Here is a 24,354-nt window from a genome sequence, read left to right as displayed (position 1 = left end):
CCTCCTTTGGCCGCAAAGTTCTCTGTGCGGCAGTACCGTAGGGGACCCTGGTTTTGTGCGGGTCCCTGACTGTTGGGGTTGTTTACCCCCTTGGTTATTTGCTTTCCTTGGTTGTTGCTCCTGTTGAGCTTTTTTGTTGCCCAGAAGGTTCCCTTGCTTTTCATGTAAGGCTCCTTTCTCTGATGTCGGTACTGCGTTGCCTTTTCTGACGGTTGCGTTTCCCAACCCTCATGTCTACAATGCTTTGGGACATCCCCATTGGTGAAGACTGTATGAGTGGGCCTCGACTGTCGGAGGACGTAAGAGAAAACTGAATTTTTTGTAAAATCTTACCGTAAAATTCCTTTCTCGTCCTCCAACAGTCGCCGCCCCCGCCCCTCTTTTAGGGTTCTTATACACTTAAAGTGGTTGTAAACCCGAAAAAAAAATAAAAAAACCTGCAAGACAAAGGCATAATGAGCTAGTATGCATCGCATACTAGCTCATTATGTATTACCTTAGAACGAAGCTCCCGACACGGACCCCCGGACATCGCTGCGGGCGCTGCCATGATCCCTCTGCATCTCTTCCGGGTTCGGCATCTCCGGCACTGTGCCGCGATTAGGTCACTCCTGCGCATGCGTGCAGGAGTGATTTTCAGGCAAGGTAAGCTGAAGGTCCCCCCGGACCTTCAGAGCGCATGCGCCGCTCGCGTGAGCGGCTGCATGCACTGCAAATATCTCCTAAACCGTGCCGGTTTAGGAGATATTAATTGTACCTACAGGTAAGCCTTATTATAGGCTAACCTGTAGGTAAGTGTCAAAAAGCGGGATACTTTAACTGCTTGCTACCAAACTGAGTTGGGATGGCTGATTGCAGGGGGGTTTTGGACCAGTGGGACAGCCCCCATGGGTGTGTCTATGTAAATGCTTTGTTTTTAACAAGTCTTATGCCTAGCTACTCCTTAGGAGAGGAAGTCAATACCCCATTGGTGAAGACAGTGACAGCTGTGTCTCCGCACACAGGTGTCCTTTTATGAACGGGTGAATTTTTTTCTCCTTTGGCTTCTCTACAGTTCTCCGGGGAAAATGATCACATCTGGCACCCATTTTATGAATCGGAGAACTTCAGTTCTCCCAGGGTGATCAGAGGAGAACAGTTTTCTCGGAGATCTGTGTAGAAGTCAATGGAGCGTCTGTGATCTCGTGAGACAAAGCGAGATTACAGTAGTATGAAAATCCCTCGCGCGCTTTAACAAGCAGAGATAAATTATCACTGCTGAGTACACGAGGTTATAAATAATAGTCCCCTTACATAAATATGTATATATATACACTGAATACACACACACATACATTGTATATATATATACACATTAAATATATATCTACATGTATGTGTGTATATATATATATACAAGTATATATATATACATAAATATGGCAGGGGGACATGATTACTGTGTTGGGGGGTCTGAACAAGGAAGAAGGAAGTCCATAATCTTCCTTTTTCCCCCTCAGTTCTCCCCCGATTCTGTCTTCACTCCCTGCTTCACAAGCTCCAGGCTGGTGAACCTGGGAGTGTGAATTCTGGCACAGATCACCAGTGAAGTGCGGAGATCGCAGCTTCATAGCCTGGCCATTTCTGTGTCTGTCAATGACAGATTCCCATGTGAAGAGATGATCAGCGGAGAACATGTTCTCCCCTGATCATTTCTGTTTCATAAACTGAGAATGATCGGAAATGAGCTGTGATCAGCAGGATCACTGGTCATCTCCGTTTCATAAAAGGACACCACAGTGCGGAGAACAGCTGTCCTTCTCCTGCTCAGCGGGGGATCGGCGGATCGATCCCCTGCTGAGAAAAGCGGAGTCGGTTTGACGGACTTGCTGTGTGAAAGGAGCCCTAGACTCAACTTTCACACAGACTAAATAATATACACTAATTGGGTTAATTATACCAGAGATATGTAGCAGTATACATTTTGGCCCAAATGTATGAAGAAAAATTAATTTTTGGCAAAATTTTATAATGGAAACTAAAAAAAAATTTTCTAAATTTTTGCTCTTTTTTTGCTTACATCACGAAAAAAAAAAACCCAGTTGTGATCAAATACCACCAAAAAAAAGCTATATTTCTCTAGCGCTCATTGACAGACGTAGTCCTCGGTGATACACCACCTTCGGGTTATGTTGCCTCCACAGGAGCAGGACTAGACAGGAAATTAAAAAGCTCTGGCCACACCCCAGGGGCAGTCCCAGAGGGTATATCCTCTCTCTCTCTCTGCCTCAGCAAATCAGTTATTTTCTGTCTAGTTAGGAGTAAGGACCTAGATACCTTGCTGGGATCTTAGGTCCTGGCAAGAATTTTTTCTTAAAGGATTTTTTTAGACAGCTTTTTTTCTCCAGTGTTCCTGTGAGATCTTCAAGCAAGAAAGCTGAACTGGGCGACGGGCTGGATGTTGAGATCCGGTGGTCACCCCAGTTCAGCCTACGAGCGCGTGCAGGCCATAGCTCCGCGCTGGGTCGGCCGCGACAAAGTCCCATTAAAAGGACTGTCCACGCGAGTTAAACGTCTCGCTGAAACGCCAAAGACCATGAGTCACGGCGTCCGTATCGGTCGACAGCCCTCCCGCCCCGGTGGAGAGGGGTACTGTCAGGAGTTGGTGCCCGCCTTGTTCCGGTATGGTGAGTAGTATGTTCCCCCTTTTTCCCTGACGGGTTTTGTGGTGAACGCGGGCCCCTCTCTGTATGGTAAGAAAGAGTCCCTTTCTATCCTATAACATGACACAGATCCTCCTACTTTGAGTGTGATTTATGTGTGCAAAAAGCCAGGAGGCTTGGTTTGGGAGCTAACAATCTAATTGTATACATGTTTAAAAGATGTAATCTGTGGCATTCTGGGAATCTTACGGGTTAAGTATAAGCTACCTACCAGTCAGAAGCCACGGACATGTAGACTGCTTTCCAAATCAGATCTCCAGCTATTAGCAGGCCTCCCGAACGGCCATGCGGTCCGCCAGGGCCGGTACCGCCAACCACACCATATCCCCATGCAGAGAGAGTGTTGTGTGCCCTGCAGCACACCGCTATTCAGTACAGGCCGCCGCCATTTTTTTTGCTGGATCGCACGAGCCGCCATTTTGGCGTAGCCTCGTGTCTCCAGCATGGGGGCGGCCATGTTTGAGGTGATCCAAACACCTCGTGGAGCTTGGGGGAGGCGCCGGAAGGTGTGCAGAGGGGCGGAGCCGCCTCCTTTCTTCCTGGGCAGCCAGCCAAAAGACTTCCTGTTTGTCAAGACAGCGCTGTAACCTGTTGCAGTTAAACTCTGAGCATCAAGTGGTGAGCCTGGGGGTCTATCTCTCTCTCTCTCGATCGATAGGGATCCCTAGCAGGTAACACTAAGGGGCTTTTTGTGGCGCTGGGGGTCAGAGAAAAAAAAAAAAAGTTTTTTACTTTTGAATTATATTATCCAGGTAGTGACTGGAATTATCATGGACCCTGCCACATATATTCCCCCACCTGTTTCCCTCGAGGGGGCCACGGGGCCCGCCGGTGCACAGAGTATAGAGTCATTTACAGCAATTTTGGAGTCTATGGTGGCTCGGGTGGAGGCGGCCTGTCAGGGACGGGGGTCAAGGAAGCGACCCCCGCCTACCCCTATACCATCTGACACCTCTGACTCAGATTCAGAGATGGTCACGGCAGTTGCAGGTTCCTCTGCAAGGGCTGTTATCCCAGGTAAAGCCCCCTCAGACAGTGAGGAGGACGCTTCTTCTCCTGCTATAATTCAGGAAGAAGCATTGGTGGACGCACTAGTTGTGGCAGTGCAGGAAACCTTAAAACTTGAGGCTTTACCGGCAGAGGCAACTGAAACAGAGATGCCTTTTGGTACTAATAAGCCCATCAAGACGGCGAAGGCTTTTCCTGTACCTAAATGTTTTGGTAATCAGATTAAAGGAGAATGGGAGCATTCTAAACGTACCTTTACTATTTCCAAGCGTATTGCTAGACGCTATCCTTTTGAGGAATCCATCATTAAGAAATGGACAGTACCACCAGTCGTGGATCTGCCTATTTCCAGGCTGAATAAAGCCACGGTTATTCCAGTGGAGGACACTTCGTCCTTTAAGGATCCGGTGGATCGAAAGATAGAAGCAGAGTCCCGCACCATCTTCTCTCTGATAGGGTCAGCATTTAGACCAGTAATTGTTATTGGTCTAGTTTCCCAGACACTTACGGAATGGGCGAAAATGGTACGCCTAGATCTTAGGGGAAAAGATATTCCCCAGGAGACATCTGATTTGATGGAACAGATTATACAAGGGCTACAGTTTATCTGTGACGCAGCCTTGGACACTACTCCCTTATTAGGGCATGCATCTAAGTTAGCGGTGATCCTCAGACGTGTGCTGTGGTTAAAATGCTGGTCAGCTGACCTAGGTTCCAAAAAGACCTTGACTAATCTCCCTTTTCAGGGGAATCGTCTATTTGGGGCCAACCTAGATGAAATCATTAAGGATGCCACTGGAGGCAAGAGCACTTTTTTGCCACAGGCTGCTAAAGCTAAGGGACCTCGCAACAAGCGAGGACCTTTCTTTACCGCCCATAAAGGGCGCCCGGCTGGTACTAGCGGGAAAGGCAAGACTCCTCCAGGAGGGTTCAAGAAGGGCTGGTCGGATAAGCAAAGGACCAACCCAGCCAAACCCGAAGCAAAGGAGTACACAGCCTGAAGGTGCGCCCCCACCCGGTTTCAGGGTGGGGGGACGTTTTCACCGGTATTCAGGACATTAGATCGAGCATCAACCACTACTACCGGTGCGATTCTTCCCTTCCAACATTTAAGTACTACAGGAAGCGGTAGTTACCGTTCCCTGAATAGATCTTTTCCTTTACCTTTTCCTAAGATTAGTCCCGATACCTCACAGGAATCGGATCTGGTTGACCAGATAGGCCAAGCAGCCTCTAGTCGGGTGACTTCGGTCCCTGAGGTGCAACCAGAAAAGATCACCTTTCCTGATAACTATCAGGTATCTGATAAATGTGTGGGAACAGAAAACGACCAGACTTTCTCGGATGGTCGGGGCCAGATAGCTCTAGGGACGCCTGGTTCAGATCCAATCAGCGCCAGTGGTCCTAGAAATTCTAGGCTGGCCTCCTCAAGCCGGCCTGGCCGACTTGGACATGTTAGTCGTAGACGTTCCGTGGGAACTTCGTCTCAGGGAATGTCTGTGGTCTCAAGGACCAATTTACCATCATGTTTTACAGTCGCTGGGTTTAATGGCCTGGCCATTGAGACCCAAGTACTGAAGGACAGAGGTTTGTCTACTTCAGTCATTCCTACCCTTATTAAAGCAAGGAAAGCGACTTCCAGCAAAGTCTATTATCACACATGGAAGACTTATATTGCGTGGTGCGAATCTTTAGGATTTCCTCCACGTACCTATTCGGTGTCTCGATTATTGGCCTTTTTGCAACAAGGGGTTGAGCAGAAGCTAGCCTTGAGCACCATCAAGGGTCAAGTTTCAGCATTAGCAATCTTCTTTCAGAAGCCTTTAGCTACCAAATCCTTGGTGCGGAATTTCATCCAGGGGGTGCGGCACCTGGCTCCTCCAGTCCGCGCGCCCTTACCGCCCTGGGATCTTAATTTGGTTTTGTCGGTTCTACAGAAACCTCCCTTTGAAAACATCAGGGAGATTCCCTTGCTTACTTTATCCCAGAAGGTGGCCTTCTTGGTGGCTATTACTTCTGCTCGCAGGGTGTCAGAACTGGCTGCATTATCATGCCAGTCCCCATACCTAGTGATTCATAGGGATAAGGTAGTACTTCATCCTAAGCCATCTTTTCTTCCTAAGGTGGTTTCAGATTTTCATCTGAATGAAGATATTGTACTACCTTCCTTGTGTCCTCAGCCCAAGCATCATCGGGAACATGCGTTGCATTCCTTAGATGTGGTTCGGGCAATCAGGGTATACCTGAAAGCTACGGAATCTTTCCGTAAGACGGATTCACTTTTTGTGATTACGGATGGCCCCAGAAAGGGTTTGCCTGCATCTGCCGCGACCATTGCCAAATGGATTAGACAAACGGTGGTACAGGCTTATTCTATTAAGGGTCAGAGTCCTCCGTTCCCTGTTAGGGCGCACTCCACTCGAGCGCTCAGTACTTCCTGGGCCTTTCGCCATCAGGCGTCAGTAGTCCAGGTATGTAAGGCGGCCACCTGGTCGTCGGTACATACCTTTACAAAATTCTATAAAATTGATGTGACGGCATCGGCGGATGCCTCATTTGGCCGCAAGGTTTTGCAGGCCGCAATTTGAGGAGACCGGTGGTCTACCTCGAGGGTTTTTTTCTGTTTGAAAAAAAAAAAAAAGAATTTTTTTCTCTTTTTTTTTGTTGAGTCTCATCATTAAGGATGAGCATTGTATACTTCTAGTTGGCACCGGTTGGGCCTTCTAGATTGGGATTTGATTTCCATTTTCCCACCCCTCAGTTGTGATACTGCTCTGGGACGTCCCGAAGGTGGTGTATCACCGAGGACTACGTCTGTCAATGAGCGCTAGAGAAAAATGGATTTTTGTAAAATCTTACCGTAAAATCCTTTTCTCTTAGCTCATTGACAGACGTAGTCCCCGCCCCTCTGGTTTTTTTGAGTTGGGTTAAAATCTCTAAAGACTGCTTTTTCACATAACTGATTTGCTGAGGCAGAGAGAGAGAGGATATACCCTCTGGGACTGCCCCTGGGGTGTGGCCAGAGCTTTTTAATTTCCTGTCTAGTCCTGCTCCTGTGGAGGCAACATAACCCGAAGGTGGTGTATCACCGAGGACTACGTCTGTCAATGAGCTAAGAGAAGGATTTTACGGTAAGATTTTACAAAAATCCATTTTTCTGTGAATAAAATGATAAAAATTTTGTTTGGTTACAGTGTAGCATGACTGAGCAATTGTCATTCAAAGTGTGAGAGTGCTGTAAGCTGAAAATTGGTCTGGGCAGGAAGGGGGTCTAACTGCTCTGTATGGAAGTGGTTAATAGAAGAAAGTAAACATTTTTTGTTTTGTTTCTAAATTATCGCTCTTTTTTTTTTTTTTGTTTATAGAGCAAAATCTAAAAACCGCAGAGGTGATCAAATACCACCAAAAGAAAGCTCTTTGTGGGGAAAAAAGGACATCAATTGTATTTGGGTACAGCATCGCACGACCGCGCAATTGTTAAAGCAACGCAGGGCCAAATCGCAATAAATGGCCAGGTCATTAAGGGGGTAAAACCTTCCAGGGCTGAAGTGGTTAATGGCTGTGTGTTGAGTTATTTTGAGGGGACAGCAAATTTACACTGTTAGGGTCCTTTCACACGGCCGCTCCGTGTGTCCGCAAATAATCCTATTTTTTTGCGGATGATTTGCGGACTTTAATGTAAGTGAATGGCACTGCGGATGTCAGCGGAATACCATCCGCTGACATCCGATTTTCTTCCTTTCAGTTCTGTTCCGTTTTTTGGAATGGAACAGAACCCTATTTTTTCATCCGTGTAAAAAACGGAAAGGAAGGAAAATCGGATGTCAGCGGTGTCATCCGCTGACATCCGCAATGCTATATACTTACATTATGTCCGCATATCTTCCGCAAACGGATGGGATGATATGCGGGCACACGGAGCGGAAAAAAGTCCCGCAGCGGACTAAAGCAGCGGAGCGGCCGTGTGAAAGAAGCCTTATACAAGCTGTACACTCACTACTTTACATTATAGCAAAGTGTAATTTCTTCAGTGTGGTCACATGAAAAGGCACAGTGGTGTAGTGGTTAGCACTTTCACCTAGCAGCAAGAGGGTCGCTGGTTCCAATCCCAACCACGACACTACCTGCTTGGAGTTTGCATGTTCTCCCTGTTCCTGCATGGGTTTCCTCTGGGTACTCCGATTTCCTCCTACACTCCAAAGACATGCTGGTAGGTTAATTGGATCCTGTATAAAAAAAAAAAAATTGGCCCTACTGTGTATGTATGTGAGTTAGGAACCTTAGATTATAAGCTCCTTGAGGGCAGGGACTGATGTGAATGTACAATATATATGTAAAGCGCTGCGTAAATTGACAGCGCTTTAGAAGTACCTGAAATAAATAAATAATAATAAAAGATTTACAAAAATGTGAGGGTTGTTCTCACTTTTGTGAGATACTGTATGTATCTTGTATTAGTCTGTATCTGCTGCACTGTTTTTAAGGAGTCTGTTTAGGTGAATTGCATGCATATTATGTTTCGCCGATTACCCTGCAGGAGTTGGAGTTTATGTGACCTAATTTAACTGTGTATGTGTGTATGTGGCGTCCAGTGCACCTTTGCGATTTTAAGACAACGTTGTCTTTTTTTTTTTTTTCAAATTGGTGATGGTGGGAAGTTCCTGTTCTTTGATTAATTTTTTTTTATATTTTTGTAGTGAATGAATTTATTTTTTGCTACATATTTTCGTGGTTTCTGCATATAATTTCTTGTAACCATTCCCTAGAGGCTCATTTATTATGGTTCTTTAGGTTACTCTACTGGTTTGCCATTTTTTCATATACATCTGTTACCCCTCCTCCCAATGCTATTGTCAAAAGGTCTGTTGCGTCATCAAGCGTATAGGCATTTCAATCCAGGAGGTGTTACTGGCCATATCACCAGCAGTTACCACATCTAATGATTGGTAAGCTACAATATATTTCATTTTTGGTTTGGGGTTTGTTACTGCTTCAAGCGCTCACCTTTGAATTCACAGTGGAAGATTTTAATGGGATGGGCAATTTCAGGATATTCCAAAATGGCACATCTGAGAGTTAATTTCCGTTGCATCTGCAGTGTCCTTGCCAAGAATCCAAACCAGCAGAACTTAAAATGATCTTCAGCAGTGGAGGGGCATCTTCCGATGGATCGGTTCACATCTATGTAGTTTGCTTTTGATCCATTTCTGCAGTTCATTTTGCGTTTTTTTTGCAAATGCGATTTTACCGTGATTTGCATTTTGAATTTTTTTTTTTTTTATGTGAACGTGTCCCATAGCAATGTTAACTGAACTGTAGTGCATTTCTGCATAAAGCACCAAAACTGCATTGATGGGAAGCAAGCCTAATGCCACTATGTACCTAATCAGGACCACTGTAAAAAAAAAAAAAATACAGGGAGCTGTTTTTTTTTTTTTCTTTTCCCCCTTGCCCTGTGGAGCCAGTGAGGGCTTGTCTAAGGTCTTGTCCACACTTGACTAAATCTCTAATGCTTAACAAACGCTCCTATAGCATTTGTCTGGCGTTGGGATGGGCGTCAAACAGGCCTCAATATGGGGAATTTTACAAGCTTTAAAAATGCTCCATAAACGCCCTATGCGCAGTTTCGGCATGTTGGATGAGCGTTAAAACTGCTGCAATATGGAAAGTGACAGAAATAGACTGATTTTAACGCCTGCCAGCGAGTTTGCTAAGTGTTACCATAGACTTGAACGAGAGGCATTGAAAGGCTGCAAACGCCTTCTGACTAAACAAGGCTTACATTTTGAAGTGGAGCAATGCTAACGCTTCATGTTTTGATATTGTGAACAGGACAGTGTGCTGTCTATTGCAGCTTTTGTATGGACGTTTGAGGGGCTTTTTTTAACTTCACTCAAATGCCTACTTTTAATGCCAGTGTGAACTGCCTAAAACATTTGTGTTCCACCCTTATTTTAGGCAGCAGAATAATCTGAATAGGGTAGGCACATTCCTGGATTCAGGGTTTACTATAGAATCTTTTTTGAAATCTAGACATTAGTCCTGATAATGATGCAGGTCTCCATTCTTAGTTCCAGTGAAATCTGATTCCAATTCTGCTGGTAGAAGATGCACAGGTCTTAAAAGGTTTTTTTTTCTCATTGAACAGTGCTCCATAAAATCATAACTACTGGGTTATATTGCCTCCTCCAATAGTAGTACTAGGCAGAACAAAAACACCTGGCTACCCCCATGGGCCGTCCTCAGCTTGGTATATAACCCCTCTCTCTGCTCTAGGTAATCAGTTTTAATCTGTCTAGTCAGGAGTAAGGACCTAGGCTTCCAGCTGGGATCTCTGGTCCTAGCAATTTTTTTCTCCTTACATCTTTATTTTTTCTCTCGGTAAATCTACAATCAACTGCCGGGCTGGGCAATGGGCTGGATAATCTAAATCCCAGTGGTCCCCCAGCCCAGCTAGCGAGCATTTGCAGACCGCAGCTATGAGCTAGATCGGCTGCGACATAGCCTCATGGACAGAGGCTGGCCCGCCAGTTAACGTCTCGCATAGTCGCATACGACCTGGCTTGGGTCTGAGTCGCAGCGGTCCCTTGGCCGACAGCTCCCCTACCTTGGTGGCAAAGATTCTGTCTGGAGAGTTACCCCCACCATGGAAGGTTAAGTACAGTCCCCTCCCTCTCCCTTTTTGGCGTTTTTTTTGGGTGGACACAGGGACGGTCGGACCTGCCTGCAGGTTCCCTATCCTCCCATCCTTAAATCCCTCAGTGAGCTGGATTTCCCTTTCCCCCTGTCTGGACCTGGAGTATGGTGAGGGTCCAGGGCAGAGGATGCAGCGGAGACCCCTGGTGTCTCCTCCGCTATCCCCACTCTGTAAGGGTCCTGGGATAGTGTGCGTCCTGCCCTGGTAATCTGGAGGGGTCCCAGTGTAGGAGACCCCTAGGTGCATGCCCTACTGTTTGCAGTGTGGGTATAGTGCAGGGGGGTCCCAGTGCAGAGACCGGTTCAAAATGTGCAGCGGAGTCCCCCTTACACGTGTGTCCTACCTTCAGGGGGGTTCCCTTGCAGAGGGCGCAGGGAAGACCCTGGCAGCATGCTTCAGCGTATGTAGCTAATGGTGGACGTTTTCCTTTAGTCTGGCTGGTCTCCGGTCGGTGGGTATGTTTGTGTAGCCCGATGTCACGGGGGCCATTTTCCCTTAGTCTGGCTGGTCTCTGGTTGGTGGCCATGTTTGTGTAGCCCAACGTCATGGGGGCCATTTTCCCTTTGTCCGGGAGACGATGGAGACTGAAGTCTCATGGGGATGCCGAAGCTGATCCTCTTCCTCAGTTTCCTCTTCCAGTGCCGGGGACATATGAACAGGGAAGGCGCCATGATAATGCTGGGTTTGAATTCTCGGCGCTCCTCTGTTTGGTAGGGTGAGTCCTTGGGGGTCCCTGTTATATCTCTCTCTCTCTCTCTGCTGATAGGTACCCTGATCCTTGAGGGGATCCTTTTAGTGGTGCCAAAAGATCGTTTTTGTCCTGCAAGGTCTTCATTTCCTTATGGAGCCTCAGGGTCACATCTCCCCCACTGACCTCATCATGGAGGTGGCAGGTCCCTCGGAACCCCAGCTTCCCATGGTTGCACTGACGGCAGTCCTTATTGTCCCGGGGGGAAGTGGCGTGTGGGCAAAGGCCCAGGAGGCCTTCCCCTGCTCAGTCTGTCTCATCTGATTCTGAGCCTGATGACACCGTGGACATGGCCCGTCCAGGGAGGCTTAATATCACACCACCAGCTTCATCTGATAGTGAGGATAATTCCTCCATGGTCGTAGCAGCGAATGAAAAAGCGCTGGTAGACGCACTCATCACTGCAGTACGTGAGACTTTAAAAATGGATGTGGCTGATGTAGCCACAGATGCGGCTGTGTCATCTGGTATACATAAGTCACCTCGTACTCCAAAGGTGTTTCCTTATGTGCCTTATTTTGACAGGTTTTCCTGTAAGGAATGGGAACAACCAAAATTACTCTTTGTGGTCCGCAAACGTTTTACTGTATGCTACTTTTGAGGAGTCCCTTTTAAAAAAGTGGACTAGTTCACCAGTGGTGGACCCTTCTGTTTTCAAGTTGAATAAAGCAACCATGATCCCAGTAGAGGAACCCCCGTCCTTTAAGGGACCCGTCTGACAGGAAAGCAGAGGCTGTGGCACGCAGCATGTTTACTATTGCTGGTTCGGCTTTGTGGTCAGTCTTTGTTTTAGACCCTAACTGAATGGGCCAAGCTTTTGCGCCAGGGCCTGGGGAGTGAGCAGGTCCCTGCTGCTTAGCAGACCAGTTACTCAATGGGCCACAGTTTATTTATGATGCAGCTCCTGTGCTGTCCAAACTTTGTTTCAGTGGTGATTACGTGCGTGCTGCGGCTTAAGAATTGGTCCGCTGACCAAGCCTCTAATAAAGCTCTCATTGATCTGCCCTTTCAAACTGATCGCCTGTTTGGGGCTACCCTGGATGACATCATTAACGGTATCAGGGTAGGGAAGAATTCCATTCGGCCACAGTCAAGGAAAGAGAAGAAGCCTTGTTGCAGATGGGGGCCCTCCTCCTCCTCAGCCCATAGAAAATTATTTTGTGTTTCTGGGATGGAGAATAAGGGAAATGGATCTTTTTAAATCTTCCCCGGGCACTTCCAAGCAACCTTGGTCTGGTAAACCTAGAGCTAGCTTCTCCGGACCAACAGACAAGACCCCTCAGCATGAAGGTCTACCCTCACCCATTATTGGGGTGGGGGGACATCTTCGCTGGTTTCTGGCCCCGTGGACTTCTTTTGTGAGCGCCAAGGAGATCTGCAAAATGTTTCTTTTGGGGGTACGCAGAAAGGGGGGCAAAGTTTGTTGTTTTTTAGGTTTTTTTTTTTTTTAGATCCGGAGTTTCCTTGTGTAGATTTAATTCCTGGAAAAATTCAGGCATTGTCCGAACTACCAGGGAATTGAATTATCTTGACTGCAGATAAAAACCGCGATGTACGGCGTGCCCTTCCATCTGAAGATGTCCGCTTGCTGACGAAGCGCGTAAGATGGAATGCACGCCGTGACGTCACGAGTGGGCTGAGTTGGAATGCAAACCGGAAGGTACATGCCGGTGTTGCAGGTGCCGCGTCCCTCTGTTGCCATACCCGCTATCCGTGACGGTCACGCACTTTTATGAAAGTTATTTTTTTTTTTTTATGGATTTTATGTTATGCTGTCAATTTTACGATTTACCCTGAATGAAAAAGCATTTAACCACTGAAATACTACACCGTCTGGAGTCCGCTCTTTGCTTCCTTTGCATGACCTGCACTTTATTTAACAGACTGTGTTCATAATGCGAATTTGGACTTTTTTTTTTTTTGGATATCTATATTGATTTACAACACTTTGAATTTTTATATATACATTTTTGTTTCACAAGATACTTGTATATTCACCTGATTTGTACCAAGCACTTTGATAATTTATTGCACTATTTTATTTGAAGAAATCAATTATTTATATTTCATACATTTCTCTTAACACATTTGGTATTTAGTTTAAAAAAATGTGTTGTCCGTTTTTGCACATTATTTATTGCATATATTATCTATTTTGATCATTTTGAACACAGGCAGCACTTTTCACTTTGCGTACAAATAGTAACACCTTTGTTTTGCACATTATTGGTGTTATATATTGTTTATTTCAACCAAATTACATGTGCATAGTGTTTTCATCCTAGTTTGGATTTTAAACAGGCAAGTGCAGAGGGGGGCCCTTTTTTTTTTTTTTAAGAGTCCGTTCCATTCATACTATATTTTAACCCTCAGCTGCTGCATATACACCCAACTTGAGTTACTAATATATAGGTCTCATATCCATTGGCGCGAGGGCTATACCCCTATAGGTATATCTTCACATCAATTGAATTATCTTGGTCTGATTTTATTTCTGACCAGAGTCGTCCTTCCTCTGGACAAATTTCAGAAACCACAGGCTGTGGTTCTGTTTCTGAGTCTGGTGGTATCCACTTTCAAGACAGTTCTGTTTGCACAGTCCTACCTGCAGCTCCTTTAGCAGGTTCAGCTCCACAGAAGGATACCGAAGTTCTTGGTGAGATCACTGGTTCCTCTGGCAGACGCTACTGGCATCCAAGAGCCACAGTAAGGCCAGTATCATTCTCGGCTCAGGCTTCTTCCGAACTTCCTGTGAGGAATCAAGAGTGAGGAGCTTCCAATACTCCTGTTGGCCATAAACGTCCCTTGGGGGCTTCCTCTCAGAGAAGACCAGTTGTCCCAAGGGCTAATCTACCATCCTGCTTTAGTCACTGGTTCTAATGGTTAGCTATTGAATGCCAGGTATTGAGGGAAAGAGGTTTGTCTGGATCGGTTATCCTTACTATGATGAAGGCGAGGAAGTAGTCCTATAAGCAAGATTTACCATCTTACGTGGAAAGCGTAGATTTCTTGGTGTGAGTTGATTGGTGCTCATCCTCGATCCTTTTCTATGGCTTGGATCTTAACCTTTCTTCAACAGGGCGTGGTTTAGAAGTTAGCCTTGAGTACCATCATGGGCCAGGTGTCTGCCTTGGTATGCTTCTTTCAGCGACCCTTGGCCACGCACTCTTTAGTTCATACCTTCGTTCAGGGGATTAGACATGTGGCTTCACCTGTACGATCTCTCTTACCGCCATGGGATTTAAATTTAGTGCTTTCGGTTCTCCAGAAACCTCAATCTGAGAATATTCCAGAGATTCCCTTGTCTACGTTATCCCAGAAGGTGACATTCTTGGTGGCTATTACTTCAGCCTGCAGGCTTTTGGAATTGGCATTATCCTGTTGCAGTCCCCATTTAGTGGTCCATAGGGATAAAGTGGTTCTTTGTCTCTGTCCATCATTCCTGCCCAAAATTGTCTGACTTCATTTGAATTGTGTTGCCTTCCTTGTGTCCCAAGCTGGCTCATCCCAAGAAATTTGCTTTGCATACCTTGGATGTGGTTTGTGCTATTCTTGTTTATCTGGCAGCTACAGAGTCCTTTTTGGAGGTCACTCGCTTTTTGTGGTTATGCACTATCCATGAAAAGGGCTGGCCGCTTCTTCGTCGGATCCATCTGGAGATGGTAGCCAGACAGTGACTCAGGCCTATTCCATCAAATCAGGTTTCACCTTTCCCTGCCACAATTCATTCTACTCGGGCGCTGAGTTCTTCTTGAGCCTTCCATCATCAGGCATCAATATCGCAAGTTTGCAAGGCAGCCACTTGGTCGTCGATGCATACCTTCACAAAATTCTAGAAGGTAGATACTTTGGCATCTGTAGATGCTTCCTTTGGCCGCAAAGTTTTGCAAGCTGCTTTTTAAAAGGGGCTGTTCCATCTTGAGAGGTGTTTTTCTTTAAACTTTTCATTTTTCAGATGGAGCTCCTGTGACCTGGTTAAGGGCACCTATGTTTGGCCTTGGGTTATTTTTCCCATCCCTCATTTTCCTTTTGACACTGCTTTTGGATGTCCCAGTAGTAATGATTTATGGAGCTCTGTATCTGTCGATGAACGAAAGAAAATGGGATTTTTGTACTTACCATAAGATCCATTTCTCTGAGTTCAACGGACACAGCACCCACCCCTCTATGGAATTCTGATACTTCTAGAGCAGAGCTAGGGGTTATATAGCAAGCTGAGGACGGCCCTTCTAGAGCAGAGCTAGGGGTTATATAGCAAGCTGAGGACGGCCCATCGGTGTAGCCAGGTGTTTTTTGTTCTGCCTAGTCCTACTCCTGGAGGAGGCAATATATTCCAGTAGTTTTGATTTATGGAGTGCTGTCCGTCAAACGTGCAGAGGTACGTCTGCCTGCCCTCATAGCCATGTCCTATATTCAGAGATCTGTGAATTGATGAGCTACAAGTTCCCCTGTGCCACTGTGGCAGGCAGACTTGTAGTTTTCAATGGAATAAAAGTACATTAAATACCACAATTTTAGTTCATTGACACTTTTTCCAGCTTGGTAATGGGCAGGGAGCTGGAAGAAGTCTGCAGGAACCTGGCATTACACCAGTGGCCCCATTGGTTGTGGGTTCCTGTGAGAAAAATGCACTTTTCTCTTTCGTTCATTGACGGACACAGCTCCATGTCTTCAGACCATTGGGCTTTATGCTGCTCTCTCTTCAGGAGTAGAACTAGATGAAACTTTTTTGCCTTTCCCTCGTTTTTAAAAAAAAAAGTTTTTTTTTTTTAACCAATTTTGGACTGGAAGGATTTGCCCTCTTAATGACCAGGCCAATTTTTGCGATTTGGCACTGTTACTGTTAACCGAAAACTGTGCTGTCGTGCGACACTGTACCGAAATAAAATTGTCTTTTTTTCCCACAAATAGCTTTCTTTTGGTGGTATTTGATCCCATCTGCGATTTTTTAAATTTTTTTTAAATAGTAAGCGATCTTCGATTTTTAGTGGGACTGAGACATTGCGGTGGACTGATCAGACCCCTAACTGAGATTTTTTACACTTTTTGGGGGACCAGTGACCTTACGAAGGTAATCTGTGCTAAAAATATGCACTGTTACTGTAATAATGACACTGGCAGGGAAGAGGTTAACCTAGTGGCTGATCAAGGGGTTAGATGAGCCTAGGGCAGTGTTTACTAACTGGGGGGAGGGGCTTGCGAAATGACCATAGAGACCGGTGATCCTACATGGAAGGATCACAGGCGCACTCTAATTTCAGAGAACACAGCTAACCGTTCTTCTCTCAGCGAGGAGCGATCGCGGGTGGCAGTCGCGGCTGCCGGCCCCCATGCATCGGCATCCTCGCAGCCCTATTGGGGGCAGAAGCACACCGCCGGCGGAGCGCGCTCGACCCCCCAGCACCATGCGCGTGACCGTCTTAGTACTACGTCGAGCCAGTCTGCCACAGTAAAACTGTGGCGGGCAGTCAGCAAGTGGTTAATTTGTGCACGGCTCCGATTAACCCTTTATGGTCCACGGAGTCTCTGGAGTGTGTCTCGCCACCTGATCCACTCCTGGAAGCTGCAGGACCCTCTGGGTCTTAGTCTGCCCTGGCGGCCATGACGGCAGTCACTGGTATCCAAAGTAGATATGGCTAAAAAGGAGGCCTAGCAAGAAGCGCCCCCCGCCTTCACCTGTATCCTCTGCTTCCTTACTCTGAGGGGGGTCTGGCCACCGCGAACGAGAGTCAGCCCACTGGGTCTGTGTCCACGCACGGAGAGTGTTCTAATAGTGAGGATGAGTTGTCGTCCTCAGCCGCACATGAAAAAGCGTTGGTGGCCCTAATTGTGTCAGTGCGGGAAACTTTAAAGATGGAAGACTCAGCTGAGGCTGAGTCTGCGACGCCAGTACAGTTTCACACTCGCAAATATTCCAAGGTGACTAAGGTCTTTCCCTTTCCTGCCTATTTTGATGAGATTCTCACTAGTCAGTGGGGTTCCTCGCAATGCATGGTTGGAATACCTAAGTGTTTCGCTGGAAGATATCCCTTTGGGGAGTCTCTTCTGAAGAAACGGTTCCACTGTCAGTGGACTCTTACGTTTCCAGGCTAAATAAGGCCACACTGTTACCGGTGGAGAATTCCCTGTCCTTTAAGGACAAAAGCGCTTGGGCTCTGGTCCACTACCTCTTCAGTGTTGGTTTAATTTTGAGACCGGTGTTTGCTATTACCTTGGTATCCCAGACTTTACCGGAATGGGCTAAGATTTTACGCCAGCATCTGGAAGAGAGTCAACACCCCCTGGAGTTGGCAGATCAGTTCATCCAGGGGCTACAGTATATTTGTGATGCCTCTTTGGATGCTGCCCCCTTGGCCGGCAGGGGTATTTGTTAATGTGGTGATCCTTCGCTGCATGATATGGTTGAAGTACTGGTCGGCCCACCAGGCTGCTAAAAAGGTGCTGATTGATCTTTCTTTTGTAGGTGACCATTTGATCGGTGCCTCTATGGAAGAGCTCCTTAAGGGCCTTCCACAGGTTGCTAAGGGCAAGGAACCTCGTCGTAAACGTGGTCCTTTCTTCTCGGCTCACAAGCAGCAATTTCATCCTTCTGGATCATAGGGAAAAAGGTTTGAGATCCACCCGTAACTTTGCAGGATGCTCCAAGTGACCCTGGAACGGTCATTAAAAAGCGGGCACTTCAGGTTCCACAGACAAGTCTTCCCCAGCCTGAAGGGGCACTCTCACCCGCATCTGGGGTGGTGGGACGACTTCACCTTTTTCCGGATCTGTGGACCTTGCTCATTCACGACAAATGGGTCCACCAGCTGATTCAGTTCAGTTACAAGATCGAGTTGAAGTTCTTGCCTCCGGCAAGGTTCTTTCTTCCAACTTATGCCTGTCTCAGGAGCGGCTACAGGGTCTCTACGGAGCTTTGCAAGACCTGTTAGCGCAAAGTTATTGTGCCAGTTCCAGAGTCACAACGGTTTCACGTTTTTGTTTAATTCAAATCTGTTTACAGTTCCCAAGACGGAAGGCAAGGTTCGGCCGATCTTGGATCTCAAGGCTCTGAATCACTTTGTGCGCCTTCAGAAAGTTTGGATGGAGTCCATCCGCACGGTAGTAGCGTTTCTTCATTAAGGGGATCTTATGGCTTCCATGGATCTCAAGGACGCTTACCTTCATATTCTAAGATTTGTTGGGCATCAGTGTTTTCTTCGTTTTGCCATGGGCGAGGAGCCCTATCCATTTATGGTGTTACCTTTTTGGTCTCGCCTCAGCTCCTCGGGTGTTCACAAAGGTTTGGCCTCAGTCCTGGCCTTGCTACGGCAGAAAGGGATCATGGTATTGGCTTATCTGGACGATCTGCTTCTGCGTGCAGTCTTCCTTGGCTCTAGAAGCCGACTTGGGCTTTCCTGTGCGAACTCTATATGAGTTTGGGTGGACACTGAATTTTCAGAAATCGGCACTGACCCCGTCCACCAAGCTGGACTACCGGGGGCTGACGCTGGACTCAGTCAACCCAGGTGTTTCTTCCTCAGACAAAACTTCTGAAGCTACAAGATGCGGTTAGCCTCCGTTGTCCAACCATCGGTCTTCACTCAGAACTTGCATTCAAGTGCTGGGTCTGATGGTTTACACCTTCGAGGCAGTTCCGTTTGAGCAGTTCCTCACCAGACCTTTGCAAAGGGAGATTCTGACCAAATGGAGCAAAGATCCGCTGTCATTGGACAATCTGATCCTGTTGAGTCGGGGTTCTCCCTTCTATGGTAGCTCCGCTCCCCGGCCCTGCGTGTGGGGAAATCCTTTCTTCCCCTGAATTGGACTGTAATCACCACGGATGCCATTCTGTCCGGATGGGTGAAGTGTCTTGGGAGTGTGTTCAGCCCAAGGTGTCTGGACCCAGGAGTCCAGGTTGCCGATCAACATCCTTGAAATTTAGGGGATCAGGCTTTGTCTGTCCCAACGGATGGATCTTCTACAGGGGCGCCCTGTGCAGATACGATCGGACAATGCTATGGCTGTGGCATATGTCAATCATCAAGGGGGCACAAAGAGTGCCCTGGCAGGTTAGGAAGTGACTAGGATCTTGTGGTGGGCAGAACTATACGTGCTGGCCCCTGGCCCTCTCTTCTGTCTACATTCTGGGGGTAGAGAATTGGCAATCGGGACTGTCTGTCGGCAGACGGATCCGGGAGAATGGCCTCTTCACCCGGAAGTATTTAATCAACTGTCTTTGGTGGGGGTCCTCCGATGTGGACCTACTGGCCTCCCGTCTAAATAGGAAAGTGCAGAGGTTCGTGTCAAGGTCGCAGGATCCTCTGGCCGACGCCCTGGTGTCCCCTTGGGGTCAGTATCGTCTGATTTACGCCTCTACTCCAATACAACTTCTGTCGAGACACAGACTTGAGGTAGAAGGGATTCCAGTCGTTCTGGTGGCACCAAAATGGCCTCCCCTATCTTGGTACGCTGGGTTGGTAGCAGATGCCCCTTGGAAACTTCTTCTCAGGGAAGATCTGTCTCGGGGACCAATCTTCCCTCCTGCTTTACAGTCACTGGCTTTAACCGCCAGGCTATTGAAAGCCAGGTGCTGAAGGACAGAGGGCTGTCTGAGTCAGTGATTCCTACTATGTTAAAAGCTAAGAAATCTACTTCCAGGAAGGTTTATCATAGTTTGGAAGGCTTACATTACTTGGAGTGAGTCTCTGGGTTTGTCCCCGCTCCTTTTCGGTGTCTAGCCTGTCCCTGGTACCTCCGTGGTATCTCAATTAGATACGGTCGGTGCTTCAAAAGCCTCCTTTTGAAAATATTTGTGAACTTCCTCTGCTTACTCTGTCGCAGAAGGTTGCTTTCTTTGTAGCTATTACTTCCGTACGTCGGGTGTCTGAGTTGGCTGCATTGTCCTGTCGGTCTCCTTACCTGGTGATTCATAGGGACAAAGTGGTAAGGTTGTTTCAGGGTTTCATTAAAATGAAGATATTGTGTTACCGTCCCTATGTCCTAAGCCGAAACATCCTAAGGAAATTGCCTTGCATTCCTTGGATGTGGTAAGGGCTATTTGGGTATACCTGGCGGTGACTGAACCTATTCGGAGATCCAATTCTTTGTTCTTAAAGATGGACCTTCTTGAGTGTAATTTTTTCCTGGTGGTGAGCTCCTGTTTTTACCTGGTTGGCTATGTTTAGCCTTGTTGGAAATTATATATATTGCTGTTTTTCCCCAGCCCTCATAATTGACACTGCTTTGGGACATCCCAATGGTCTGTCCGTCAGTGAACGAAAGAGAGTATTTTTTGTCTTACCGTAAAATCCTTTTCTCTGAGGTTCACTGACGGACACAGCACCTGCCCCTCTGTTGGATTGTGTTTATATGTTCATCTGACACTGCTTTTACAAACTGAAGTCCTATAGCAGGAAGTGATGGTATACCCTCTTGGAAAGGTTCCGTTTCCACCTAGTCCTACTCCTGGAGATAGAGCAGCATAAAGCCCAATGGTCTGAGGACATGGAGCTGTGTCCGTAAATGAACCTCAGAGAAAAGGATTTTGCGTTAAGACAAAAATCCAGTTTTATGATTTTATTTTATTTTTTTTGTTTCTAGTTTAGCCCCGGTTCACACTTGTGCGTGTGCGAGGTTTGCATGTAATGTCGGAGCGCACTGCTCCAAAATTACATGCGATCGGCTGTGCGGTGCGAGTTTAGCCATACAGTTTGTATGGCTAAATTCGCACCGCAGCCGCACCAAACACGCACAGGGACCCTTTTTGGCAGCCGCATCAGGATCGGATCGCACAGCGGTTCACACTTGTGCGATCCGATCCTGTGCGAACTGCACGATCGCACTGCGATCAAACTGGGGGTGTCATTAAGATTACATTGACGCCCCCAGCGTATCGCCTATGGCAGTGTGAACTGCCGGGGGTGCTTGTGCGATGCGGGAACAGGCTGCAGATTCGCAGCCTTCCTGCACTCGTATAAGTGTGAACCGGACCTGAGTCTTTAAGAAACGTTGGAGAGAATACAGCAAATAAGGCAACTCCAGCCAAAAAAACTAATGTAAACATAAATGCAATATTCATTTTTTTTGGTCCAGAGATTTTCACCACAGTAGATTTCCTCTAACTACAGGTTGTCCTGGAGGATAGGCAGTATAGTGATGAACTCATGTAACTGTTACGCTCTCTTCCCTCTATAAGCATGCTTCTTGTCAGCTTGTGAACTGATTGGCTTAGTTTTGCTGTACAAAGACTGATAGAGGTCAAATTTAGATACTGCTTTGAAAAAATACATTTAATGAAATGGTAATGATTACATAGCTTTTTTTTTTTTTTGTCTGCTTGGCTTAAATTTAGCTTTAGTTAAAAAACACAAATCCCCCTTTTTGGTAACGATACTGTGTTTACCCTTACTAATTTCTAAATGTTATTGCAGGACAGAAGAGTGGGAGAAGAAAGGTGGTGAGCTTTTAGCAGAGGAGAAATCCAAGGGAAATGCAGAAGAAATGAAGGTAAGGTAATTGTTCATCAACCTTTTTCATAAAAAAAAAAAAAAAAAAAAAAAGTCTAGATCTAGAATGTAAGTGAAGCTTAAAGCCCAAATACAGCCAAGATTAAAAAAAAAAAAATCTTTTTAAAGAGAAAAAAAAAAATGTAGGAACTTATGTAAAGGTGACTCTTCTATTGCATAATGATGGCCTCAAATCAATCTTTTAGTACCTATTAAATATTAGAATTCAGTACCAAAATAGTTCAAAAAAAGTATTCATACCCCTTGAAATTTTCCACAATTTTTCATTTTACAATCAAAAGCATAAATAATATTTTATTGGGATTTTTCGTGATAGACAAACACACAGTGGCACATAATTTTGAAGTGGAAGGAAAATTATAAATGGTCTTCAAAATGTTTTTCAAATATCTGAAATGTGTGGCATGCATTTGTATTCGACCCCCCTGAGTCAATACTTTGTAGAACCACCTTTTGCTGCAATTAAGGCTGCAAGCCTTTTTGGGTATGTCTCTACCCAAAGATGACAAGCTTTTCACATCCAGAGTGCAATTTTTGCCCATTCTTCTTTGCAGAATAGCTCAAGCTCTGTCAGATTGGATGCAGAGCATCTGTTAACAAAATTTTTAAGTCTTGCCACAGATTCTCAATTGGATTTAGGTCTGGACTTTGATTGGGCCATTTGAACACATGACTATGCTTTGATCTAAACCAGGGGTCTTCAAACTATGGCCCTCAAGTTGTTCAGGAACTACAATTCCCATCATGCCTAGTTATGTCTGTGAATGTCAGTTTTACAATGCCTCATGGGATGTGTAGTTCTGCAACAGCTGGAGGGCAATAGTTTGAGGATCCCTGATCTAAACCATTCCATTGTAGCTCTGGCTGTAGGTTTAGGGTTGTTCACCTGCTGGAAGGTGAACTTTCTCTCCAGTCTTAAGTCTTTTGCAGTCTCAAACAGGTTTTCTTCTAATAGAAATAAGAAATAATAACCGCGCTAATGGAGATTAGACGTACAGCTGTAACTTCAAGTGTGACCACACCCTAAACAATATTTACATAACAAGTCACGCTAATTTTATAAATGATGGAAAATAAAGTCCATAAAAGTCCATATATAGAAGGATCACAATATTCTGATCGGGCTCCCTATGGATATGTGCTTACCAGAAATGGTAAATATTGGGCAGGTTCTCTATAATAAGTCTTGTCCCCTTGATAGCAGACTGGAACCAATAAACTCGTGTTGATTCAGTAGTCGTTGAATCATAAAATAAATGAAAAACGCAATAGCGTAAAACCCAACACAAATGATAAGTGACTTGAAACACCAATAAGTGAGTGATGTGAATTCAAAATTGAGGTTGTGTAGAAAAACACCACCAATGTGAATGCTCAAAGGCAAACAATTATAAGGAAAGAGAAAGGAATCTCTTCTAGTGGGACACCTGTAGGTACCCCTTACCAGAATGAGTGAAGACAAGTGCATAAAAAATAAGTGCTATCCTTCACCAGCTGGAGTCGCCTCTTACCAAGCGAAGGAAAATTGAACGCCAAAGTGAATAGAAGTGGTCATAAATGAAACAATATCTTCTGTGTAAAAGACCTCCACCAGTTGAACTCGCCTCTTACCAGAAAAATATATATATAAGCCAAAATGCAGAAAACCATTCATAAGTGTCAGATGAATACTGTGCCAGCCTTCACCAGTAAGATTTGCCTCTTACCCAATGGGATTATTCAAATCGCCTGTAGAGATATCAGACCTCATAGAAGGAACCTGATGCAAAATCCGACCCGAATATGACTCCAAGGAAAGCCAGGGTAATCACCACCATATAAAAGAAACAGCTTCCATAGTGTAAAACCATTATAATTTTATTAAAAAATAAAGAGTAACACTCACAGTGGAACGAGGAAGTACAGAGCATAAGTAGTTGTGGCCGCCGGCCGGACGGCTCCGCTCGTCCGCACTCCCAGGTCGCGATCAGATGACGTCAGTACGCCGTGTCCTTACGACGTTTCGTCACAGATGACGTTTTCAAAGGTTTTCTTCTAAGGTTGCCCTGTATTTGGCTCTATCCATCTTCCCATCAACTCCTACCAGCTTCCCTGTCCCTCCTGAAGAATAGTATCCCCACAATATGATGCTACCATCACCATATTACAGGGTGGTGATGGTGTGTTCAGGGTGATGTGCAGTGTTCGTTTTCCACCACACATAGCGTTTTGCTTTTAGGCCAAAAAAGTTAATTTTGGTCTCATCTGACAACATGGCTTCTCACAAACTGCAAACGGGACTTATTATGGCTTTTTTTCAACAATGGCTTTCTTTTTGCCCCACTTCCATAAAGGCCAGATTTGTGGAGTGCACGACTAATCAGTGTCCTGTGGACAGATTCTCCTACCTTAGCTGTGGATCTCTGCAGCTCCTCCAGAGTTACCATGAGCCCCTTGGCTGCTTCTCTAAATAAATGCTGACCTTACCTGGCCTGTCAGTTTAGATGGATGGCCATGTCTTGGTAGGTTTGCAGTTGTGCCATACTCTTTCCATTTTTGGATGATGGATTGAACAGTGCTCCGTGAGAGGTTCAAATCTTGGGAATTTTTTTTTATAACCTAACCCAGCTTTGAACTTTATCGTTTACCTGTCTTGTGTGTTCATTGGCCTTCATGATGCTGTTTGTTCACTAAGATTATCTAACAAACCTGAGG

The 24,354-nt window shown here is 45.8% G+C and overlaps 1 protein-coding gene across 1 annotated transcript in view; it reads left to right on the top strand.

The window, feature by feature from the left end:
* The window catches only part of LOC309559816 (UDP-N-acetylglucosamine transferase subunit ALG13-like), a gene marked incomplete at both ends in the record, with an annotated part of 487,662 nt that overhangs the window by 143,656 nt on the left and 319,652 nt on the right, over positions 1-24,354 (top strand). Inside the window, one exon of the mRNA XM_082263251.1 lies at positions 21,565-21,640. Coding sequence (XP_082119377.1) covers positions 21,565-21,640 — 76 coding nt within the window. The remainder of the gene's footprint in view (positions 1-21,564; positions 21,641-24,354) is intronic.

The sequence above is a fragment of the Pelophylax lessonae genome, assembly GCF_965119305.1.
Source record: "Pelophylax lessonae genome assembly, chromosome: 7".
NCBI lineage: Eukaryota > Metazoa > Chordata > Amphibia > Anura > Ranidae > Pelophylax > Pelophylax lessonae.
This window is presented reverse-complemented; position numbering and strand designations above follow the sequence as displayed.